This window comes from Oxyura jamaicensis, chromosome 3 (assembly GCF_011077185.1).
Source record: "Oxyura jamaicensis isolate SHBP4307 breed ruddy duck chromosome 3, BPBGC_Ojam_1.0, whole genome shotgun sequence".
NCBI lineage: Eukaryota > Metazoa > Chordata > Aves > Anseriformes > Anatidae > Oxyura > Oxyura jamaicensis.
The window spans coordinates 10,866,176-10,886,791 of NC_048895.1; the positions used below are offsets into that span (position 1 = coordinate 10,866,176).

Below are 20,616 nucleotides of genomic sequence, written 5' to 3' on the forward strand. Positions count from 1 at the left end.
GAAGAAGGTGACATTTTATTTGGCTGAAATAACAGAGGCACCACAGTAAGATGCAAGAAAACTGTCATTTGTGTCAAATAGTACTTTAATTTTATACATGTATTTTTTCCTCTTCAAGTTCTTAGCTAGTACGAGTTGATACAATTGGTCTATTCTATGACTACACAAGAGATCTTGAAGTTTCGCTTCAGAAGGCTCAAAGATTTTTTCTCATTTCACGTTAGGTACCATCCTACGAAGAAATGGGGTCTGTCTCAAAGTAGTAAGTAACTGTATTAGATCCTATTTCGTCATTGTAGCTATTGTAGTAAATGGATATCCTTTTACACATAGGTTGTCATTTATTGCTTTATAAAAGACAATGCATTCTTTCAGAATAAAGACTCCTGAGTATTTGCAGAGTGAATAAAAAATGAGACAATGTCTTATCTTACTGTACGTGGTTTCAGGAAGTGAATAAAAGCAACTGAATGAATTCTGTCAATACCTGATAGACTAACAGCTGCTCTTTCTCTTTAAAATAACAGACATTTGGGCCAAATGCCATCAACTAACTTTACAAATGATGTCCACTAAATGACGATTAACAGATTGCTTGTAGGAAAATAGGCTTTTAACACTGCAACCTGAAAAAACAAGTAGGATATATTTTTCAACATTACCTACACTCTTGCCTTTCACCTGATGGCAGCCTTTTATTTTTAAGAATGTTTTCACAATTATCTCATTTATCCCATCTGTCTTAGGAATATTCAACTGCATGAATGTTATTTAAACTTAGAACACTTTCAAAGCATCTGTTGCTACATTTGCTTGGACTTTTGTAAAAGGAGCAGTTCAGCAGGGGAAAATGACTTCTTGCTATTTTTCTTCTGTTTACATTAACATATGCCTTTAACCTAGCAGGGCCTCCCAAGACAAATGAAGAAGAAGAAAATAAGAGGAAAGTTTTACAAAGCACATGGGTTTGTTTGTGAACATTTCAGGTGGGAAAGACTTGTGAAGCACATGTTATAAAGCAAGTGTCCCACCTTCAGACAGGGAGGGAAAGGGCATTAGGAAAAGGCCAGCCTACACTTCCTTTGTAATCTGTGTAAATAAACAAGTTCCCAGACATCAACACTGCTGAAACAGCTGCCTTTTATTTAAGCAGGACCTTTAGTTGACTAAGACAGAGGTATACTTAGGAAATTTACCACCTGGATTTTTTTTTTTTTTTTCTTGAAAGAGAACAATTGCAGACAAGCACAACAGATGATATCAGTGGGGAGCAAGCAACAATTACCAGGTTACAGAAATCTTGCTCTTCACTTCCCAGCTCTTTGAGAAATGCATGATGCCACCCAACATATTTACAGCTGAACCAGACAGAGTCATTGGCTCCTGGCACAGCAGCAGGACTGTTTACCTATGGGTGAACCTTAGCTGCTACTTGGTCGCAGGCTCTGTAAGTGTCTGTAGCATTAGAAATCCTAGATGAAGTTTCTTATTCTAAATAAGAAGCTGGATACTCTGGAGGTGAATCAAGATTAAATATTAAAAAGATCCAAATATTTACGAATGAAAAGTCACAAAAATATCCTGAAACAATCTATACTAAATTGAGGATAGTTCAGTGAAGAACCAGAGAAAATCATTAGGACTGTAATTATGCCCAGACCATGCCATAACAGTGAGAGGAAATACAAGTCATCTTGTGGTGCAAGGATCCCTTCTCAAAGCAACTGCTCTGAAGCACAAGTCTTCCCCTCAACAGCACATGAACATCATTTTTGGATTGCCTCAAAGACCTGCTTAGAACAGACTGATTTTTAAAAGCCTATTCTACCATTTACAAAAAACTTTGCATGAAATAATAGCAATTGAACACAGTTTAACACTGTGTAATAATGGATTAGAAAGTTATTATTCTTGACTGTACTTCTAAAGTGGTTTAAAATTTAACGGGAAAAATCTGACTATTTTCAGTGCCCAGTTTTCATTAATGCTGTGAAAAGAAAATTGGAATTGCAGGCTCCCATGGTGTTTGTGAATTGAAATTAGCAGACTTAAAAACAAAACAAAAAATCCAACAAAAGGACCCCAAATGTGTTTTCTTTACATTTATACCTTCCCACAAACTGTGAATAGGAAATTACTCACAAGACAAGAATGTTTAACTACTACATTTGCAATGAGGCATGAAGGCAATTATTTACAGGACACATACTAATTTTCACTCTGTGTGCTATCATTGTAGACCTGTTTGTAGTCAACTTTTTGCAGCATTGTTGGATTCTGGTGAACGGGTTTCCGAGCTTACTGAAATTTCTACTTCTCATTACAAAAGAAAAAAAAAAAAGTCTGAAGAACAAATCTCAGTGCTTCCCTTGCTGAACAGGTGGGACAGATGCATCCCAATTGCAAAATCGGGATGAGCATTGGCTGTAAACTTGTGCAAAACTATCCTGGTCCGGATACGGGGGTATTTCAGCCTGCTGCCTTCCTACCTGTTTTCACCTGATTCTTGAAAGGGGGCAAAAACTGGCTCCCCGGGGGATGCCCAGGAATGACTCAGCTGTCATGGGAGGGAAGAAGTAGGAGGTGATTCCATATGTAGCTGCTGTAGCTGTGACAAATTTACATCAGATCTGAAATGGTCTATATTCAAAGGCATGATTAAGTCCATGTGAGAGAGGTACCACAAAACTAGCTGCACTGCTGTGCATGCAACACTGCACTTTTTATCCATTGCAACATGATGATTAAAAGAGAATGGGAGCTGAAAGCTGCATATGCAGCCCACAGAGATGTGGTGGTAAGGTCTGGTGCTTGTGAGCTGAGTAACTATATTTGCCATCTTGAACTGATGCCACTGCATTTGCTCAAAGAAATTTGTCAAATGCTTGTGGACTTTGAGGGAACAAGACAATAACCTATTTTCAGAGGTGTTTAAGACAAAATTATTACAGTATCTGTTCTACTCTTTGGTATGCAAAGCCACATTATTTGCTTCCTAGAAACTGAAATCTTAAAGGTTCTTAGTAAGAAAGACATAATACATTAACATGCTTCTAAAGCGACACTAATTTAGCTACTAATAAAAGTAGTCCAGCAGGAAAACACCATCTAGATGTAAAAATAGTAGCCCCTTTATTAGGAAGTAAAACATTCTCTCTTTGCACTGAATGTAGTTTTTATTTCCAAGTGCAGTGATTGGCTGTATATTGACTTCAAATAATTTACAAATTCTACCAACTCCTTAGGACTTAAGGTTTTGCAGATAGTGTATTCTTTTTTCCTGTGGTTGAAAGGTGGGAGGGTTGTTGGCTCAATCTTCCTTTAATGTCAAAATAAATCTAAAGGGAGATAAGTTGGTAGCACAGTGGCAACTGATGGAGCATGCCAAATCAATGGATTTTATAAGTTAATATGATCTGCAGAGCAGAGGGGAACATTTCATAGTTTAATAATAAGCTTTTGTGAAAACATTTTCTGCAAAATTGAATTTAATTGTAGCCAAATTGAAGATTTGAACCAATATATCACTGCACATATTTAGCAGTCTTCATCTCTGTGCTCTGCTTTTTTTTTTTTTGTTTGTTAACATTTTCAGTTGTGTTGCTCCTCTTCCCCTTCCTTCCCTTTCAATATGGATCCTTTCTCCTTTTACCAGTTCAGCTGTCAGTCCTACTGCTCCCCACTCCTACATTTGACATCCATCTTTGCATCTCTGCTTCTTTCTTTTCCAAATTAAGTAATTTATCCTGTTTCTGCGTGTGTTCTGGGGAATCTCTGGTAATTTGTTACTTCGCTTCAGAAGTTTTGACTGATCAGCAGTCAGTGGGTGGTCTAGATTTTGAATTGAAGTATTCCTAAATGGGAAAAAATGTTCTTGCAAATAAAATAAGGAAGACTAAACAAAAATATTATACTACTACTGATAAGATATTTTCAAGCTTGAGCTAAGCAATTCCAATTGTGGCAACTCAGTTAAGAAAACTAAACCAGTATGTTAGTTGCCCGTAGCTCTAGCTCTCTGAAATGTCAGATGAACACTCATGTTACTACAAAAATAAATAAATAAATAAATAAAAATAGGGCAGGGGCACTGGGAACACATTTTTGGTGGCAGCTAACTGTTAGATCGACTTCATTGTACAAAAAACTTGTTATGTTAGTGACAGTGACATTTGGGCCCCTTTGAATTTAGTGAATGCTTTGCTGTTGAGCTTAGCAGAACCAAGGTTTCATTGCTTGCTGTTTTTATTATAATTTCATTAAAAAATAAAGAAAAATAAATAAATAAAACAAAACTTACCACCTAAACTAGGAATCAATTTTCTGCAAGGGAATACCAAAATGATATTATAAAGACTGAAGAATCTGATGGCTTGACCTACAGAGCAAGGCATGATTCTTGCTCATGAAATGATCTGGAGATGCATATACCCAGATTCATCTTTGCAAACATGGGTGATTCCCTGAATGTTCTCACTTCTTCCATCTTACTTTTCCATTATCCCTTTTCTGTAAGTTTTTAAAGGGTATGTTCACAATACCCTTTACTACTGTTTAAACCAGTTTACATGGAAACTGTCAAAGTCCTATATCTAGACTACAGTTCTTAACCTTAGGAAAAGTGCAGGTTTTGTAACCTATGAGCTAGAATGGTATGTCAACACAGCAGAACAAGGTTTCATTCAAGTCTTTAGATGGTTAGATTGAAATAGCCTAAGGTTAGACTATTCTGGGTCCATCCATCCTCATTACAGGTTATTTTTGCCTTGAATTTTCTCTGCTTCCATTTATGAACAATACCCTTAGAGAATACCTACTTCTCAGACTTGTCAGGATTCACCTGCCACTTTGTAGGCTGTCAAATGGCACACTAAAAAATGCAATGCTTATGCAGAGGTTTAAATTAGGTCTTAGCAAGTAGCTGAAAATTAGCAGCTATGGTCATACTACTATTTATGCAGGAGATAATGAAAATTCACTCTGCACTGATTGCTAGAACACACCAGCAAAAAGTACTGTTCTTCCTTATCTCTGTTGTCTGGTAGTGGGGTAAGCAACTGTCTTCGCTGCCAGCAGTCTGTTAACATGGTAATTAGTTGATAAGCTGCAGCTGGTATACACCAACTACTTTGTTACACCATATTAATTGAATTTATCAGGTATTGCAAATGGTTAGCTAGAAGCATAGAGTTTTGCTTAAACTCTTTTAAGTCCCCAGTTTGAATGCAGAAAAACCTAAGCTGCAAAAGAGCTTATGAACAGACAGTGCCCAGTGTCATTTAATGCAGACACACAATGCTCTGGCCTCTTATCCACTGTCATGCATGCCGTACTGCCAGCATTCCAACTTCCTTAGAAAAATTGTATTTTCTCTGTTTGCTGGGGATGGCTGCCTCAGATTCCCATCTTTCTATCTAGTCCTTCCTCCAAACAGTATCTGAGGTAAAACAAATTTCCTATAGAATTTTAAGGACCTGATTTAATGTTACTTTAAGGACCTGATTTAATATTACTTTGTTCAAACTTGTTATAAGAGGAAGCTTTGGCATAGAAGCTGAGCAATAAAATGTTAATTCAGATCAGTGCTTTACCTATAAACCAATTAATATGTTTGCAAAATATTGTATTTCTTCTAACATGTCCATAAAGACAATGATGATAAATAAGCCTGAGGAAAAAATATTTCCACATACAGAGGTAAATTCAATGCATATGCATTACTGCATTGAGTTCACATAGCAAGGTTTTGGTAGTGGGGGGGCTGCAGGGGTGGCCACTATGAGCAGAGCCCAGAAGCCCATGTCAGATCAGAGCCAGCTCCAGACAGCTCCAAAACGGACCTGTCGCTGGCCAGAACTGAGCCACTGAGCAACACTGCTTGGGCCTCTGGGAGAGCAGATTTAAGAAAGGGAAAAGACTGCTGTGCTACAGCAACTGGGAGAGAGGAGCAAGAAGCAGCCCTGCAGACCCCAGGGTCAGTGGGGCAGGAAGTGCTCCAGGCACGAAGCTGAAGTTCCCCTGCAGCCTGTGTAGAGGCCCCTGGTGGAGCAGGCTGTCTCCCTGCAGCCCATGGGTCCCACACGGAGCAGATCTCCATGCTGCAGCCCATGGGGGAGCCCCTGGTGGAGCAGGTGGATGTGGCCTGGAGGAGACTGCGGCCCATGGAGAGCCCCCGCAGGAGCAGGCCCCAGGGCAGAGCTGCAGCCCATGGAGAGGAGCCCACGCAGGAGCAGGGGTCTGGGGGGAGCTGCCGCCTGTGGGGGACCCGTGCTGGAGCAGTTTGCTCCTGGGGGATGGACCCTGTGGTACGGAGCCATGTGGGAGCAATTTTTGAAGAGCTGCTGCCTGTGGGCAGCCCCCGCAGGATCAATATTGGAAAGATAGCATCCCGTGGGAGGATCTTGTGGGGGACCCACTATGGACAAGTTTGCTCCTGTTGGATGGACCCCGTGGTACGGACCCATGTGGGAGCAGCTGTCAATGGGAAGCCCACACAAGATCAATTCAGAAAGGCCAACATCTTGTGATTTAGTTTTTTTGTTTAAATTGTGGAAGCATCTCACAGTGAATGCCATGAAAGCACACTCTTATTTTTATGGCTAAAAACTAACAAACCTTAAAGACTTAAAACTTCCGTGAACTTCTTTTCATACGTTAGGATACATGCACAGAACACTGGGATACAATTTTTTGTATAACTGAAAATCTTGAAAATCAGTCTTGAAAATCAAGACTGCTTTGTTTAAAAGAACACAGTCATGAATCCAATTTCTTTTTTTTTTTTTTTTTTGGTGTGTGTGTGTGTGTGTTACTGACAAAGCCACTGCATTAGCTGTTAACAAATTCTTTAGGTCTATGTAATGCCTTATTCAGTAATATTCTGATTTGCTTGATTTATTTCTCTTTCTTTGGAGTCATTCTGGACACATCTCCCCCTCCGGTTAATGCTGGAATAGTCTCTAAGGCCAGGTTATTTATCTGGCAAAAAGAACAGGTCAAGCTACTGCTACATGCTAGCAACAGTGTTTTCTGTAAATTTTTTCTACAGAAATTGAGGAAGGTAAGTTCTCAAGAGCTTATGCATAGCTATGTGGCAACATAGAGAGAAAATAAGAGAGAAAGAATACTAAATGGACTGTGACACAAATCATATTCCCCAGATAACTTCAGCAATGGAATAAGACTATATTCCTCCACCTCTGTTTGCGCTGAATGAGAGTAAAAATCTGCACTCCTCCAGCCTTGCCCACAGAACTGTGATACTTAGCTCTGACATGCTTGCCATTCACTTTCTGACTCACTATCTCCTGCAGGGACTGTATGCTTGCCTTGGACTAAAATATCATTTCTACACCTGAATAAAAGGACACTATATTCACTTGCTAGACATTTTGTTGTCCATGATCTAGATGAGCACTGAAAAGTCAAGAAAGTTCCACTGAGGTCAATGGATATTACACACACAGTTTACATGCATTTGTAAATTAGTGATGTGAAGTGCCTGGTTTGCTTCTTTGAATTCATATACCAGTCCAGATATCTTAGCAAACAGGATCATACACTTCAGCTTTGTGTGTAAATACCTTCAGAACTGAGTCACAAACAGTGTTTTACATCTTTAAAAGAATGAAAAGTACCCTACCCTACCAGGAACACTAACTAATGTGCCCATTTTTCATGAATGATTGTTTATAAAATAACTAAGTTTCATTGTACATTACCATCTGGATTCATCTGCGCAATGGAGATGTCTAACTCCAAATAAATGAGCATGCAATAGCAATACTAATAATTATCAATTCATACATTTCTGTGAACTATCTTTTGATGTAGTATGCATACACCTGAAAGATGGCTTTAGGTACTGCCATACAAATAACAATCCCAGTATTTACATCATGAATGTTTACCATTCATATACATATTATAGAAATGAAAATCTTCAACTTTACCAAGAATTAAGTGGAATATGAATGCACTCTGAAAGTTTAAACACAAGAAACTCTGTTAATCATTTGCGCACCAGTGGATAAGGTTTTATGTAAGTTAGCACAGAGCTTTGTATGATTTATAGCAAGTTGGTTCAATATTTCTTACCACTCATAGAGTCACTGATACTACATTGATAGAAAACCATTATGGCTCAAGAAAAAAAAAAAAAAAAAGACAGCCCCAAATTTCCATCTATATTCTAAATTCTGATATGTTCATATCACTATGACTGCAATTAATACATCCTGGAAAGCATTAGCTTCAGATTAGAGATGTCATCTCTAGGCTTTGTATTAAAACTCTCTTTGAATTGAATATGTTCAGCAAGGAATATAGACTTGAAGTGTTTGCATTTAAAAGGCATGTATAGCTAGCAACAGCTGCATTCTGTCATAAAGTGTGTTTTAAAAATAAACTAAATAAACTAAATAAATAATAATAATAAAAAAATAATAAAACTACAGGACAAGGTCTGACACCCATCAAACACTGCCCTGTGAAGTAGAACCCAAGAGTTGCCAGATAGGCAAATATTGATTAAGAGATGATGAAGTATTTATTTTGGTTTCAACACATGAAATTCTGTTGGTAAAGAGAGCCTTGTCTGAACCTGACAGGTAGTTTGGTTTGCTACTAAAAGACCATCTTTTCACTTTGAAGGTTGTCTGCTAATGCTTTAAAGGCTAGAAGATACCATATATATGTTGGCTATGTTCTTAAAGACTGCCAAATCCTCTATCCATCCCACTTCTGCCATGGCCATCTGGACACGTTTTTCAAGCTAAATTCTAACTTCAAACTTGGTGTATTCTTGAGTTTGAGGAGGATTTAACTGTAATTTGCAGAAAATAAAAACAAAACTGTTGGTATGTATGCTAAAATCTGTAAGACATATTCCACAGTCCAGATTTCCCTGCTTTTAAACTCCATGACTTCACTTAATTTAGGCCAGTTTGGATCTCTGCATTTTGAAACATTTCCATAGCCACAAAAGAGGCTAGATAATAGCTGACAAATAAAATACCAGCCAGTATAACTGGAGCAGTCAAGCAGAGTAGAACACATGCTCACTGCAACTCAGCAGAAATCAGAGTTCTGTACAGAACTCAGGAAAGGCTGGAACAGAACTCTGAACATGCAGAATGGCAGTTTGTCCACCCGCAGTTTTATAGCTCTTCAGGTAAAATTAGTAAGTCATCCCAGGTTTTCTTTTTATTGGACAGGTTTCCACTAATAATTTTCATAACTTGTCTACAAAATGAAGAAGCTTTATTATTTCCTCTATGACTTGAAGCTGAGGAAACATAAACCATTAATATTATTATTAGAATTGCTATTAGTATTTAGAGTAGGAAAGGGAAGGTGGGGAGACTACGAAAGCAACACGTTGCCTTACCACACAAAACATAATGCAAACAAAGTATGTTGGCTAAGTTTAACATGCTAATAAATTTATGACTTCATCCAATTATGGCACGTTAAGCAGTCGCAATGAAATCTGCAATTATAATTTTTGTGACTTTATGTTCCAGACAAGTTGATGGGATTGCTGCTTAGCAGCTTCCAGTCTGGTCTACATTTTCATTTCCCATATGAAATTTGTTGCAAATTGCATCTTTCCCTTTGTTCTTCAGAAGATGGATGCACAGAAAGCAAAGCTTGTGGTGGCAGACCAAGACTTGTTAGCCGCTACAAACCGCATTTATCCTAGAAAAGAAGCCCTATTTTAAGCATAAATCTTGTTAGTCAGTACAATTTAGCTAATTAGTGATAGCTAATTTCTATGATACATAGATCTACCATATTCAAATGGTTTGTTGAATAGGTTTCATTCTGAGCTGAGAAATTTGCTTAGAAATAGACATATTTTGGGTAATCATCATGTAAATGTACACTTAGGGCTCCATCAATATAAATGAATGGGCTCTGCCCATCCCTTAAATGTATTCTTGCTAGGTAAACGTTGATCTGAGAGTGATAAGTGTGCTGCATTGTCTCTTGTGCTGGGGCAGATCCCTTCCCTGAATGAACATCAAGCAATAAGAGCAGAGCAGAAATCTAATGGAATCTCATGCTATGGCCTCTCAAGTGAAAATGTCATAATAAAATTTACAATTTGGCCTTCTAGAAGTCTCTGTTAGGAAACACAAGCTTCACCAGTATCAGTGAGGAGATGGAGAAGTGGCTATGGGGAAGCAAATCTGGTTTCTGAAAAGATTTAAGGAGGAAAAGCTAAACTGACCCATGGGAAGAATTTAAATGGAGGGACATATCCTTTTTCATTTCCCATCCCAAATGAAAAGAAAATTATTTTATCTGTCACTGGCAACAATATTATGTTTTCCTCACTTAAGTTCCAGCCTATTAGGAGAGCATGGAAACTGCAGTATTATTCAGATGGTGCAGTGCCTTATTGCTACTGGACAATTTATGAAGAAAGCTTATTTGTAAGACCAAGTGAATAAGACTAAAACAGCTTACAGGGAGACAGATATGCAAGAACTTATGACTTCACCAACCCCTTTGGTTCGTGTTGTTTTAAATATGAGAAAAGGACAAGGCCATTGAAGAGGGAGGCAAATTAATAGCTTTTAAGAGTTGAGAGTGGGAGGACAAATGACATTTTGATGTGAAGAATGACAGATAAAATGATCCAGACAATTGTGTTTATGGAGAACATAATTTTTGTGCCAATCCATACTTTTTTAAAAAAGCAGTAGCAGTTGGGATCCAAGAAATGAAACAATAAATCCATTCTCAAATAAACAAAAATGAGAAGCGTAGCTGGGTGATGAATGGTACACTAAAACAGGAAAGCTAATGGCAAGGCTTTGCAGGAAGACTAATATTCACATTCCCCTCTAGACTCCAGTTTGGTCAGAAATGATAACGTCATTTCACCCCTCCCACAGCCAAATGTAAATGTATCTATTGAACAGCAGGGCCTGAGTTAACTAAAGCTAGAACACAATTAGCTTGGATGAGCTCAGAACCATATGAGCTACTGCAATGACATATACAGGAAAATACACAATCTTGATGAAGTCAAGAATTTGAAAATAAGGAAAGAACAGAAAAAAAATATTGGAAATTAATTGTCAAGCTTTCAAGAAATGAATTGTCATCACAGTTCCCAGATATCTAGCTCATGATGTCTGGGACTTCTGCAAGTGAAACATCTTCCTGAGAGATGCAAGAAATGTATAAGGTGGGTGTATCTGGTGCTACTCAGGTTTAAGAATGTTCATTGCATCTTGTGGCAGTTTGAAAAACACTCTGAAACCTTTTTACTGGAAAGCATAAAAAAACTTGACTCCAAAATATTTTCATCAAATCCATAAATATCTTGGTTCCTGGAAGAGCTCTAATGACACCCTGAAGGTGTCAAAAATTGAGAGAAGTCATATACTTCTCTTTCACTTAAATTTAAATAAATTATATTTCCATGGTTGTATTAGGTGTGACTTCAGAAAGAACTCACACATCTGCATTTGAACCAAAATTTTATTTGTCTTAAGGCTATATAGAAATAGCCCCTGCCCCCACTTGACTGTTACACTAAGGGTCTTAGTTATTATTTGCATTAATATACCGCCCAGTCTCAAATTTCACTGATATCTACTTTAACTAAGTATGTTAGTACACAACAAATCTATCTTAATTCTTTTATTATTAAGTATAACAGCAAGTACAGAAGACCACCAAATTATCTAAAACAACTGACAATAAGTGTACTACTGAATAAGACAGAACTAAAGTGAATAAAAAAAAACAACTGATATACATATGGTACCACAAGCTGTTTGCACAGAAAAGGTAAAATCAAACCCAAGCCAACAATGAAAAAAATAATTAATTCTTTAGACATCTAGCATTTTTTAAAGGCTACAGAATAGCATAATTCTTCAGATTGCTATTATGAATTTTTGCCTTAATTTCACATCCATGACAAACATTCACATTCTTGGAGAAGGTATGTCTTATTTACTAAAATATGAATGTACCTGGGAAACTATCAGAGAGGAATATTAGGACCAACTTCCCATTATTGAGTGGGAGTAGGAAAGACATGGCCAAAAAACTAGAGATCTTTTGCTCCACAGAAAATACTAGAATGTCATTTTTTTTGCTTGTTTTTAAACAGAACTGAAACATACATTCTGAATAATTTTTGGTTTGGAAAAGTACCATCAAACAGTTTGAAATTTGAGACTTTCATATTCTATTGTCTTCATGCTTTTACCATCTGTAACAGTAATTCAAAATGAACACTGCTTCCACTACTGGCAAAATATGATATTTGAAATATTGTACTTCTATTGTATTTGGGAGAAATGCTTAAGGCACTAACAATTGCAACATCTTTCTACTAAATGAAGGTGTCTCTATTATGATAACAGAGTTACAGGGGCCCCAGACTGCCTGTCCAAGTCCAGCCTCAGGTCCTTTTGTAAGCTATAACCCTGCTCAGATCATGACTACCAAAAATGTCTTCTCAGCCATAGTCTCTGACAAATATATGGCAAACTGTCCCTCTCCACTGACACTGCCATGTGTATAAGGGCCCAGATTCACCATATCCATGCTATGCAAGAAAAGACTGTCCCTCCAAATTTCTGTGGAATGGGAGCATGCAAATATGAAATAAAGTAGTAAAAAAGTTGACTAACCTAACCCACCTGAGCTCGGCTCACAGGGATCGATGTCCTCGTCATCACTGGGACATTCAGCTGAGGCCACCAGGATGTCATCTGTGGTCTGTGAAGAAAATAAAAGTCAAATAGGTTTATTTTAATTGACTTAACATGTTCTAAGATTCTCACTGTCTTTCCCTGGATTTATGCAAGGCCCAGAGCATTCCAGTCTTAATATTTAATGGCACAGTGACACTCTCCAACTCTCTGTTAATGGGACTTTGCTTTTCAATTTGCACTTGTCAGTTTTTAAAGGAACTGTGTTAGATATCCAGTGCAAGCTCCTAAACATAATACTTTTTTTGTAAAACAACAGAAAGCAGAAGGACAGAATATGTATATTGGGGCTGCTGGTCTTCCTTCTTTATCTCTAGTGTCTCTACTATGATATTACTGAAAACACTGAGAGCATTAAAAGACAAGTCAAAATATTGAACTGCCTGCAGCTGTTAAAACTATCAGAAATGTAGTGATATTTTCTCCATTGATTGCACTTGCTTTCTCAGATACAGAAGCAAAAAAATGGAAAAGCAAACAAAACTGTCATTAAGTTAAAGCCTCTATTCAATGAAAAGAAAGTCAAGGAAAAAAAAAAAACCTGTAATAAATACATGCAGTATTAGAAAGGACCAGTTAAAACATTCTGTTGTCTTGAATAAATGATGTGTTGCCCAAGTTCTGTGCTGAGGTCAGAGGGGTTCTGTCCAAAATTAGCTTGGGCAGTTCTTTGTACAAAAAATAAAAATAAACAAATAAATCAAGGCAAACGAGACAAATGATACAACCTGAAGCACTGTATAGAAAAGAAACTGGGGATTTCTATCTACCTTTTCTTATAGTGCAAGAACAAGAACATATTCAACGCAACACAGAGGCAATCAATCTGAACATGATAAAATGAAATACCTCTTGTTCAAGCCACCTCTGAGAACAGGCATTTAGAAATATAATAAGAACATCTACAGTTATTAGGGGAAATAATAGCAGGGAAATATAAACTGTCATATTCCTGATCATTTCTCACGCAATTACTAATGAGGTTAAGAAGAAGCTTTTCCTATGGGTAAGATATTTCATAACTGCCCATTTCAAGCTTCCCTTCACCTCACTGACGGAAATACACATAGACAATAAGAAGACGTGACACTGAAACATGTGGCTAAGGATATAGATGACAAAGAGCCATTCTTGGTTTCCTGTTTGATATATATATTCCAAGAAGGATATACAAATCATTTTGCTCAATGTGAAATAACCTTTTTAGATGTTTGTTTGCATGAGTATAGGAGAAAGACCTACAGTACCTCAAAGTTTTACCTCATCAGTATAAGTCTGAACACGTGAATATTATATTTGTAAACATTATGGCCAAAGCTTAAACAATGTTGTTTATCATTATTCTTCTAACTGAAGTTTTAAAGCAAAGCACATTACACTAATAGGCTTTTCTTTGTCACGCTTCAAGAATATTAATGAACACATGCTTTCAGCATTTCTGTGGGGTAGGAAAGTGATACAGGAAAACATTCATTACTATGTGAAATATAGCAAAGAAAAGCCTGTTATAATAATATCATATTTTACAGGTAGAAGACTGAAGCATAATAGAATGAAATAACTTGCTGCAGGTAAGCAAAATGGCTATAGACAACAGCTATATTATGTTGCAGTTCGATGCCATAATCACAAAAATCACCTTTCCTTATAGTTGGGAAGATTTATAACTGGGGAAGGCCACTCTGTAAATCTATAAAGCTGCCAAAGTAAGCTGGCAGATTTAGAAATGATATTTTAAACAAAAAAAAAAAAAAATGTTTTCTAGTTGTCCATTCCTTCTGGCAAGTAGAAAAACTGATATAACAAAAGTCAGCTGCAAACATCTTGAATTTCTAATGTCCATTTCCTTCCCCCAGAAGACAACCATTTAAGCTTGAAAATCAACATCTATTTAAAAATCAACCTCTGCTTATGTTTTTCTAAAGTACAAAGAAAAAAGAAACAATCAGGTAACCGACTAATAAAGCCTGCACATAAAAAGTTAACTCTGTACTTTAAAAACCACTTATAATAATAAAAAGTATGAAAAAGTGCAATGCATCTAACAAACAATTTCAATTTTGTCGGCAAAATCAGTGTCATATATTTTTCCTTCTGCCATAACAATGGAGATGATACTATTTTATGCAAGTACCATTAAACAGAAAGCATCATATGCAAACCTAATAGTCATAGCAGTAAATGATTTTCTTTAATATCTACTGGTCTAACTGGAATTTTGTGTAAGGGTGCTTTGGCACATATAAGATATGTAAGTATGTGACCCTTGTAACCTAAACCAATTGAGGTGAAATGACCAGAGAGAGTTATAGAATGACTGCAGTGTCTCTAGTTATTCTTTATATAGAATATTATAGTTTGTGTTTACATAAGTTAACTGTATTTTCTTTGTTCAGTTTGCACTGCATTCAAAATTACCAGAAAATAAGTACATGAACATCATATGCTTTAAGTACATTAACGTGTGAAAGATACTTTCTTCAGTTACTTATAAAAGAGAGGTCAAAACTGTCTTTGTAAAGTGACACTAATTCCAATGTTATCTATGGACAGAGTGTGTATGCTTCTACAAGAGCAAAGGTATGTTCTTGACTGATAAAAGTGTATGTACATTATGGATAAAGAAATGTGTATCTCCTTAAGTAAGTGGAAATATTGCATACCAAGAAAGACCTCATTTATGTCTCTGAGTGAAATAATATATGTTTCAAAGTCAATACTAGACATAAAACTGATTTGTTGTAAACAATAAAACAAGTATCATTATTTGAATAAGAAAAGAAGGGATAAGATGATGTGAAAATTGTTTTCTTCATAAACATGTGTCAGGAATAATTCCAGTGTAAGTATCAATTAATAGATGTGTCACAACCTCCCCCTATTCCCTGCTTTCCCCCAAACACCTTTTTCCCACTACTCATACTTTTTTTTCTTTCCCCCAAAATAAAGGCAAAAGAACAAAAGGGAACTGAGATGGTAATGACTAAACTACGCATAAAAGCCATTAGACTGCTTAACACAAATAGAAACGGGATTAAGAATTCACTGAAACACTAGAGAATATAAAGAATACATAAGTTACAGAAATATCATGGACTAGTTACCAGACTGCTTTCTCCAGAAGAGCACTAACTGACAGTAACTTGCATGAACAGAAAGAAGGATTTAGACCTAAGGGTCTCATGCAGTCAAGGGGTATAGAAAAATGATGCAAGACAGAGTGATATGTTTTATTTACTGCATATTACATATTCTTCATGCTTTTTAATTTGGGTGGGAAGATTTAAAATAATACAGTTTTCCTAAGTGAACTGCAATTGTTGCTAGCTCTATGGCTAATTTCCAGGACACAATTCCAACAATTCTCATTAATTGAGGAGTTAAAAGTCAGTGGAAAATCATTTATTTACACTGAGTGACTAAGAGGGTAAGATCCAACTGGTATTGTCATAATACAAGATAGGATTAGAATGTCTCATGAGAGAGTTTTTCAAATTCCTTTAAGAAGTGATAATCTAGTTGTAAGAGATTGAAAATAAATAAATAAATAAAATAGCTAGTGCACAAATGGAAAGCCAAGCAGGATTTCTTTTGATTCTATCTTCTTTTCTTTGTGTAATTTCAGAACATTTCAGATTCATTCTGTGGCTGTGGCTCTGTGACTTGAAATGCAGTCCATTGTAATACATGGCTTCTTAAAAAGCTGGACATCTGTTCTCATTTCAGAAAAAAAGGATGATAGGAGAAGCTTACAATTAATGTGCCAATATAAAAAAAAAAATGGATAAAAATCACATTTTCTAAATCTACAGGTCACTACACAAAGTGTTTTCTGATAATCATTCATGGCTGTGGCCCCTGCAGGAATAAATCTTACATCAGTCAGGTCTCCTAACAGAAAATAAGGAGTGCAGGATTTGTCTCTTAGCCAAGGGAGTTGAAAATATCACCAATCTGCCACCCTGCCTGAGGAAGGAAATGCTGAATATTTCAAGAAAGCTCCTGGCCAAATCAAAAAATTATGTTCTAGTCATGGCTTACATACAGGTGAAAGGCTGTAGCTGTGGATAAATGCCAACCTGCCTCAAAGATTACAACCACAGGTTCAGTAGTGGTACCAGAAATTACAGTTGTGCCCTTTGCATGCTACATCACTAAAATAAATACATAAATTGCAAGTGAATAAACAATACAAGAAACTTATTTTTCGATTATTCCATTTTTGCATGACTGGGTGTAAGTACATACTATCTTGTTCATTTTTTATCTATGAAGCCTGTTAAACCTGCCAGTACCAGGGAAATACGATCTAAAAATTAAATCGCCAATCTGAATTGTGCATTCATTAACAGTATAATGGATCCTGCATATTTTCTCCGAGAACTCCACCAGCTTTCTTTTAAAGCATAGCACCCTACGGCTACTGTGAATATAGTTTATTCCTTTCTTATTCAATAATATACTTTATCCTGTGAGAACCGCAAGTAAATTCAAATTACACGATAGTTAAAAACTGGTAGTCCTAAATTATTATATATGAATTACAGATAGCATAACCACTTGTGACTACTGTTTAAATTATTTTTGGATTAGAACTTCAGCTATGTAATCAAAACTATTCTTATTTATTTATACAGCGGGGGCACTTAATGACATCAGCCAGGCACCGTTGTGCTCGGTGCTAAAAGGAGCAGGAAGGAAAAGGCTCTGCTCTGAGTTTACTGTTTAATTTAGGGGCAGATGCAACAAGTGAGTGTGTGGGAGAAGAGCAGAGGAAGAGAAGAGTCAGGCAAGGATGCTACTGTGTCCTTGTCCTGTGTAAGCATTAGCCGTTATACCAGTTAGCAGTGGCTCTCACTAGCAGATTCCCCAAAATGACTCTCCAAATGACTCTCCAGCAGGGTGGTCAGGAAGAAAGGAGACAGAGAACAGCCAGGCAGAAGCCTGGCCAAGGAGATATTGTGAACAGATGGCACCTGAAGAGACTGTAGAGCTTCTTGGAGGAAGCCGGACATACTTAGAGCAATGTCAGGAGGTGACGGCAGCCCAAACAGTGTGGGATGAAGCAGGCAGTACTGAAAGCACAGTGGGGAAGGGATACGAGCATGGACCATGGAAGTGAGAAATTAATGGTAGGACCAAGGGAGTAAAGAGGGACTAGGAGGTACAAGGGGATGATCAGGTAGCTGATATAAACTGACCAATTATATGAGGTTTAATGGGTATATTAATAAATGACTGTTGGCAAATGACTATCAGAAAACATAGTTTCAGATGCAGGACTAGGAAATTAAACATCCAATTCACATCCTCTCCTTTTCCTCAGTTCTTGGTTACCAGCTTTGCTTAAATTACTTCATTTTTCCTCTTGAAAAAGTTTATTCAAATACTTGCTGTTTAGTTCAGTGAGAATCAGCTACCACTGACATTTAAATGCAGAGGTGTGCTTCAGCTTAGCAGAATGGTATGTAGCTAGAGCCACGGTACAAACAAAGGAAAAAAAAAAAAACAACAAAACAAAACAGATATATACCTCTATATTCTTAATTAGCTGTGGCAAACTTTTATTAAAAATATGGTTCGTGTAATATTTACAGAAGGGAGCTTGGAGAAGTCATTTTATACTCCTGCATTGGACATATTAATTTCTGAGGCATTGAGGGATGTTCCTAAAAAAAAATCTCATATATACATATACATATATATACACATATTCCTTTCTCCCCTCCCATTTTTTTTTTTTAAATGAAGGAATAAAATAACCAAAACCAATGACAGAAACCAACAGGGTATGAAAAATCACAAAAGAGTTCATGTGGAAAAAAATCAAATTTCATTTTTGGAAATGAATTAGCTGCACAATTTTCTAGCCAAGGCTATGTAATTGAAATTTAATTTGCTATGTATGGAGCAGATCTGTATGTCTGGGTGTTGAGACAATTGTAGTAAGAAACTCAAATACATCACATCAATCAGTAGTACTCTTCAGCTAGCTTCTCTCTAGTGTTAATAAACCCCTACTGCACAAGGCAAATTTGCTGGGAGAGATACTACAGTGATCTAGGAACAATACCAGCTCTTAGATGACATGTCATTTGGAAAATTGCCTTTAAATTTGTATTTAACCTGCTATAGGTTAAACAAGTACATGTGCATCAATTACTGCTCATCCACACACATCAAGGAAGTATCCTTTCAGTGCCATGCTGCTGAAAAAAAAAAGTTATTCCTGGACTTAGTCATTAAAATGCTAATATTTATAATATTTTTCTGCAAGCTATGTGCTCGCAAAGTTGCATATTTATTTATTTATTTATTCACTTATTACATGGACAGCTAGCCAGGCAGCACTCTGCATCAATTAAATATATATATATATATATAAGTATTACTAATTAAAAAATTAATAAATAACAAAATTTGGCCTTTTGAGGTCACGTCCCTCACCTCCAGCACTATATGAATAATGTTAGTTTCACAGATGTAGATTAAATAAAAATGCATTCATTTTATTTATGAATGTCTCTTTTCTTATCCCCTTATAAAAACATACCAGGAGCTGCTGTCCAGAAAATTAAAGCAACTGGTTTTCCTCTCTGTTTCTATCCTTATTAGGCAACTACTGAAAATGCGAGCATTATCATTAATGATGGCCACCTCTGCCATATTTAAAGGATGTGCAAGGAGATCCTTAACATTGCACTCACTACGTAATAGCAAGAACTATTCTGGACTTCCCTTCTTCAAACAAGCTGATCCAGGATTAGCCATGGTTCTTGGAAGCATAACAAGCAGCAAGCACAGCAAGTGACATGGAGCATGGGAGTTACCATTTCTGAGTTTTCAACAATAGGATTTTTATTATTATTATTATTATTTATAGATTAATTACTAGATCCAAGTCTTATGTTACAGCACAAGGTTTGGTATTTATAAAGAAAACAACTGATGCTTACCATGAACTTCGGACTACTGCTTCAAAATAGTGCTTGCTGTGATGAACGTGAGTTGTGCACTTATCACATATGCCCAACATCAAGGCCAACTCATGTCATAAAAACCTGGTGGTATCTTTTGCATGAGAAGTAACATCAGTATCATCCACACTTGCATTGATAATGCCCTAAACTTGTTTTGCAGTGCCAGAAAAGTGGGCTAGTATTTGACTTCTTTCCTGAAAATTGTATGACATGGTCTTGCTCATGATTGATGCAGACCTACAGGTACAATAAAAAGACCAAACTGTCTCTATATATTGGAGGGGGTTGGTTGGATGGGAATAATGAATGTATGAGCTTGGTACCATGTCTATGTCTCAATCTTTCCTCCATCCTGCCCAGTCCTTCACTTCAGGAGTCAGGTTGGTTACAAACAGAAGCTCACTTCCCTCTGTGCCCTTGGGACCTGGGGGCTGACCCACAGCTCATTTTGCCCCCAAAGCCCCAAGGGATCTTTACAAGGTTGCAGAAAGAAGTAACCCAGTGATTTCAAACTGGAAAAAGAAACACAGATGAAAAGATATGGCACAGATCTCAACTTTATCCTTGAAAGTAGATACTGACAGGCAACATGTCAGCAAATCAACTGGCAAATTGTATAATACCCCATATATTATTTATACCATGCCACTTGTTGAAGCAATCATGACTTGGATGAAGAATGGTTGAATGAATAGTCACATTACTGCTCTCTCATCCAACTTTTAGATTCTCAATGTTGTAATCTTTTGTTTCTAGAAATCATATTTTCTTGCTAATTTTAATTCTCCACTTACAAATGCTTCTGTCCATATTGATAAGAAGCTGTGCTTCTGTTCAATTTAATTTTTCATACATATTTCCCCTAGGTAACTGGAACAGCTTGAGAACTAGGG

At 36.8% G+C, this 20,616-nt stretch overlaps 1 protein-coding gene across 38 annotated transcripts in view; it reads right to left on the reverse strand.

Annotated features, from left to right (window-relative positions):
* NRXN1 (neurexin 1) overlaps positions 1 to 20,616 on the reverse strand; it is a 712,085-nt gene that overhangs the window by 5,149 nt on the left and 686,320 nt on the right. For 27 of the 38 annotated variants that reach the window (XM_035320187.1, XM_035320183.1, XM_035320178.1 and 24 more), the window contains one exon: positions 12,663 to 12,750. In XM_035320187.1, coding sequence (XP_035176078.1) covers positions 12,663 to 12,750 — 88 coding nt within the window. The remainder of the gene's footprint in view (positions 1 to 12,662; positions 12,751 to 20,616) is intronic. The other 11 variants (XM_035320214.1, XM_035320176.1, XM_035320207.1 and 8 more) reach the window with 1 other exon arrangement.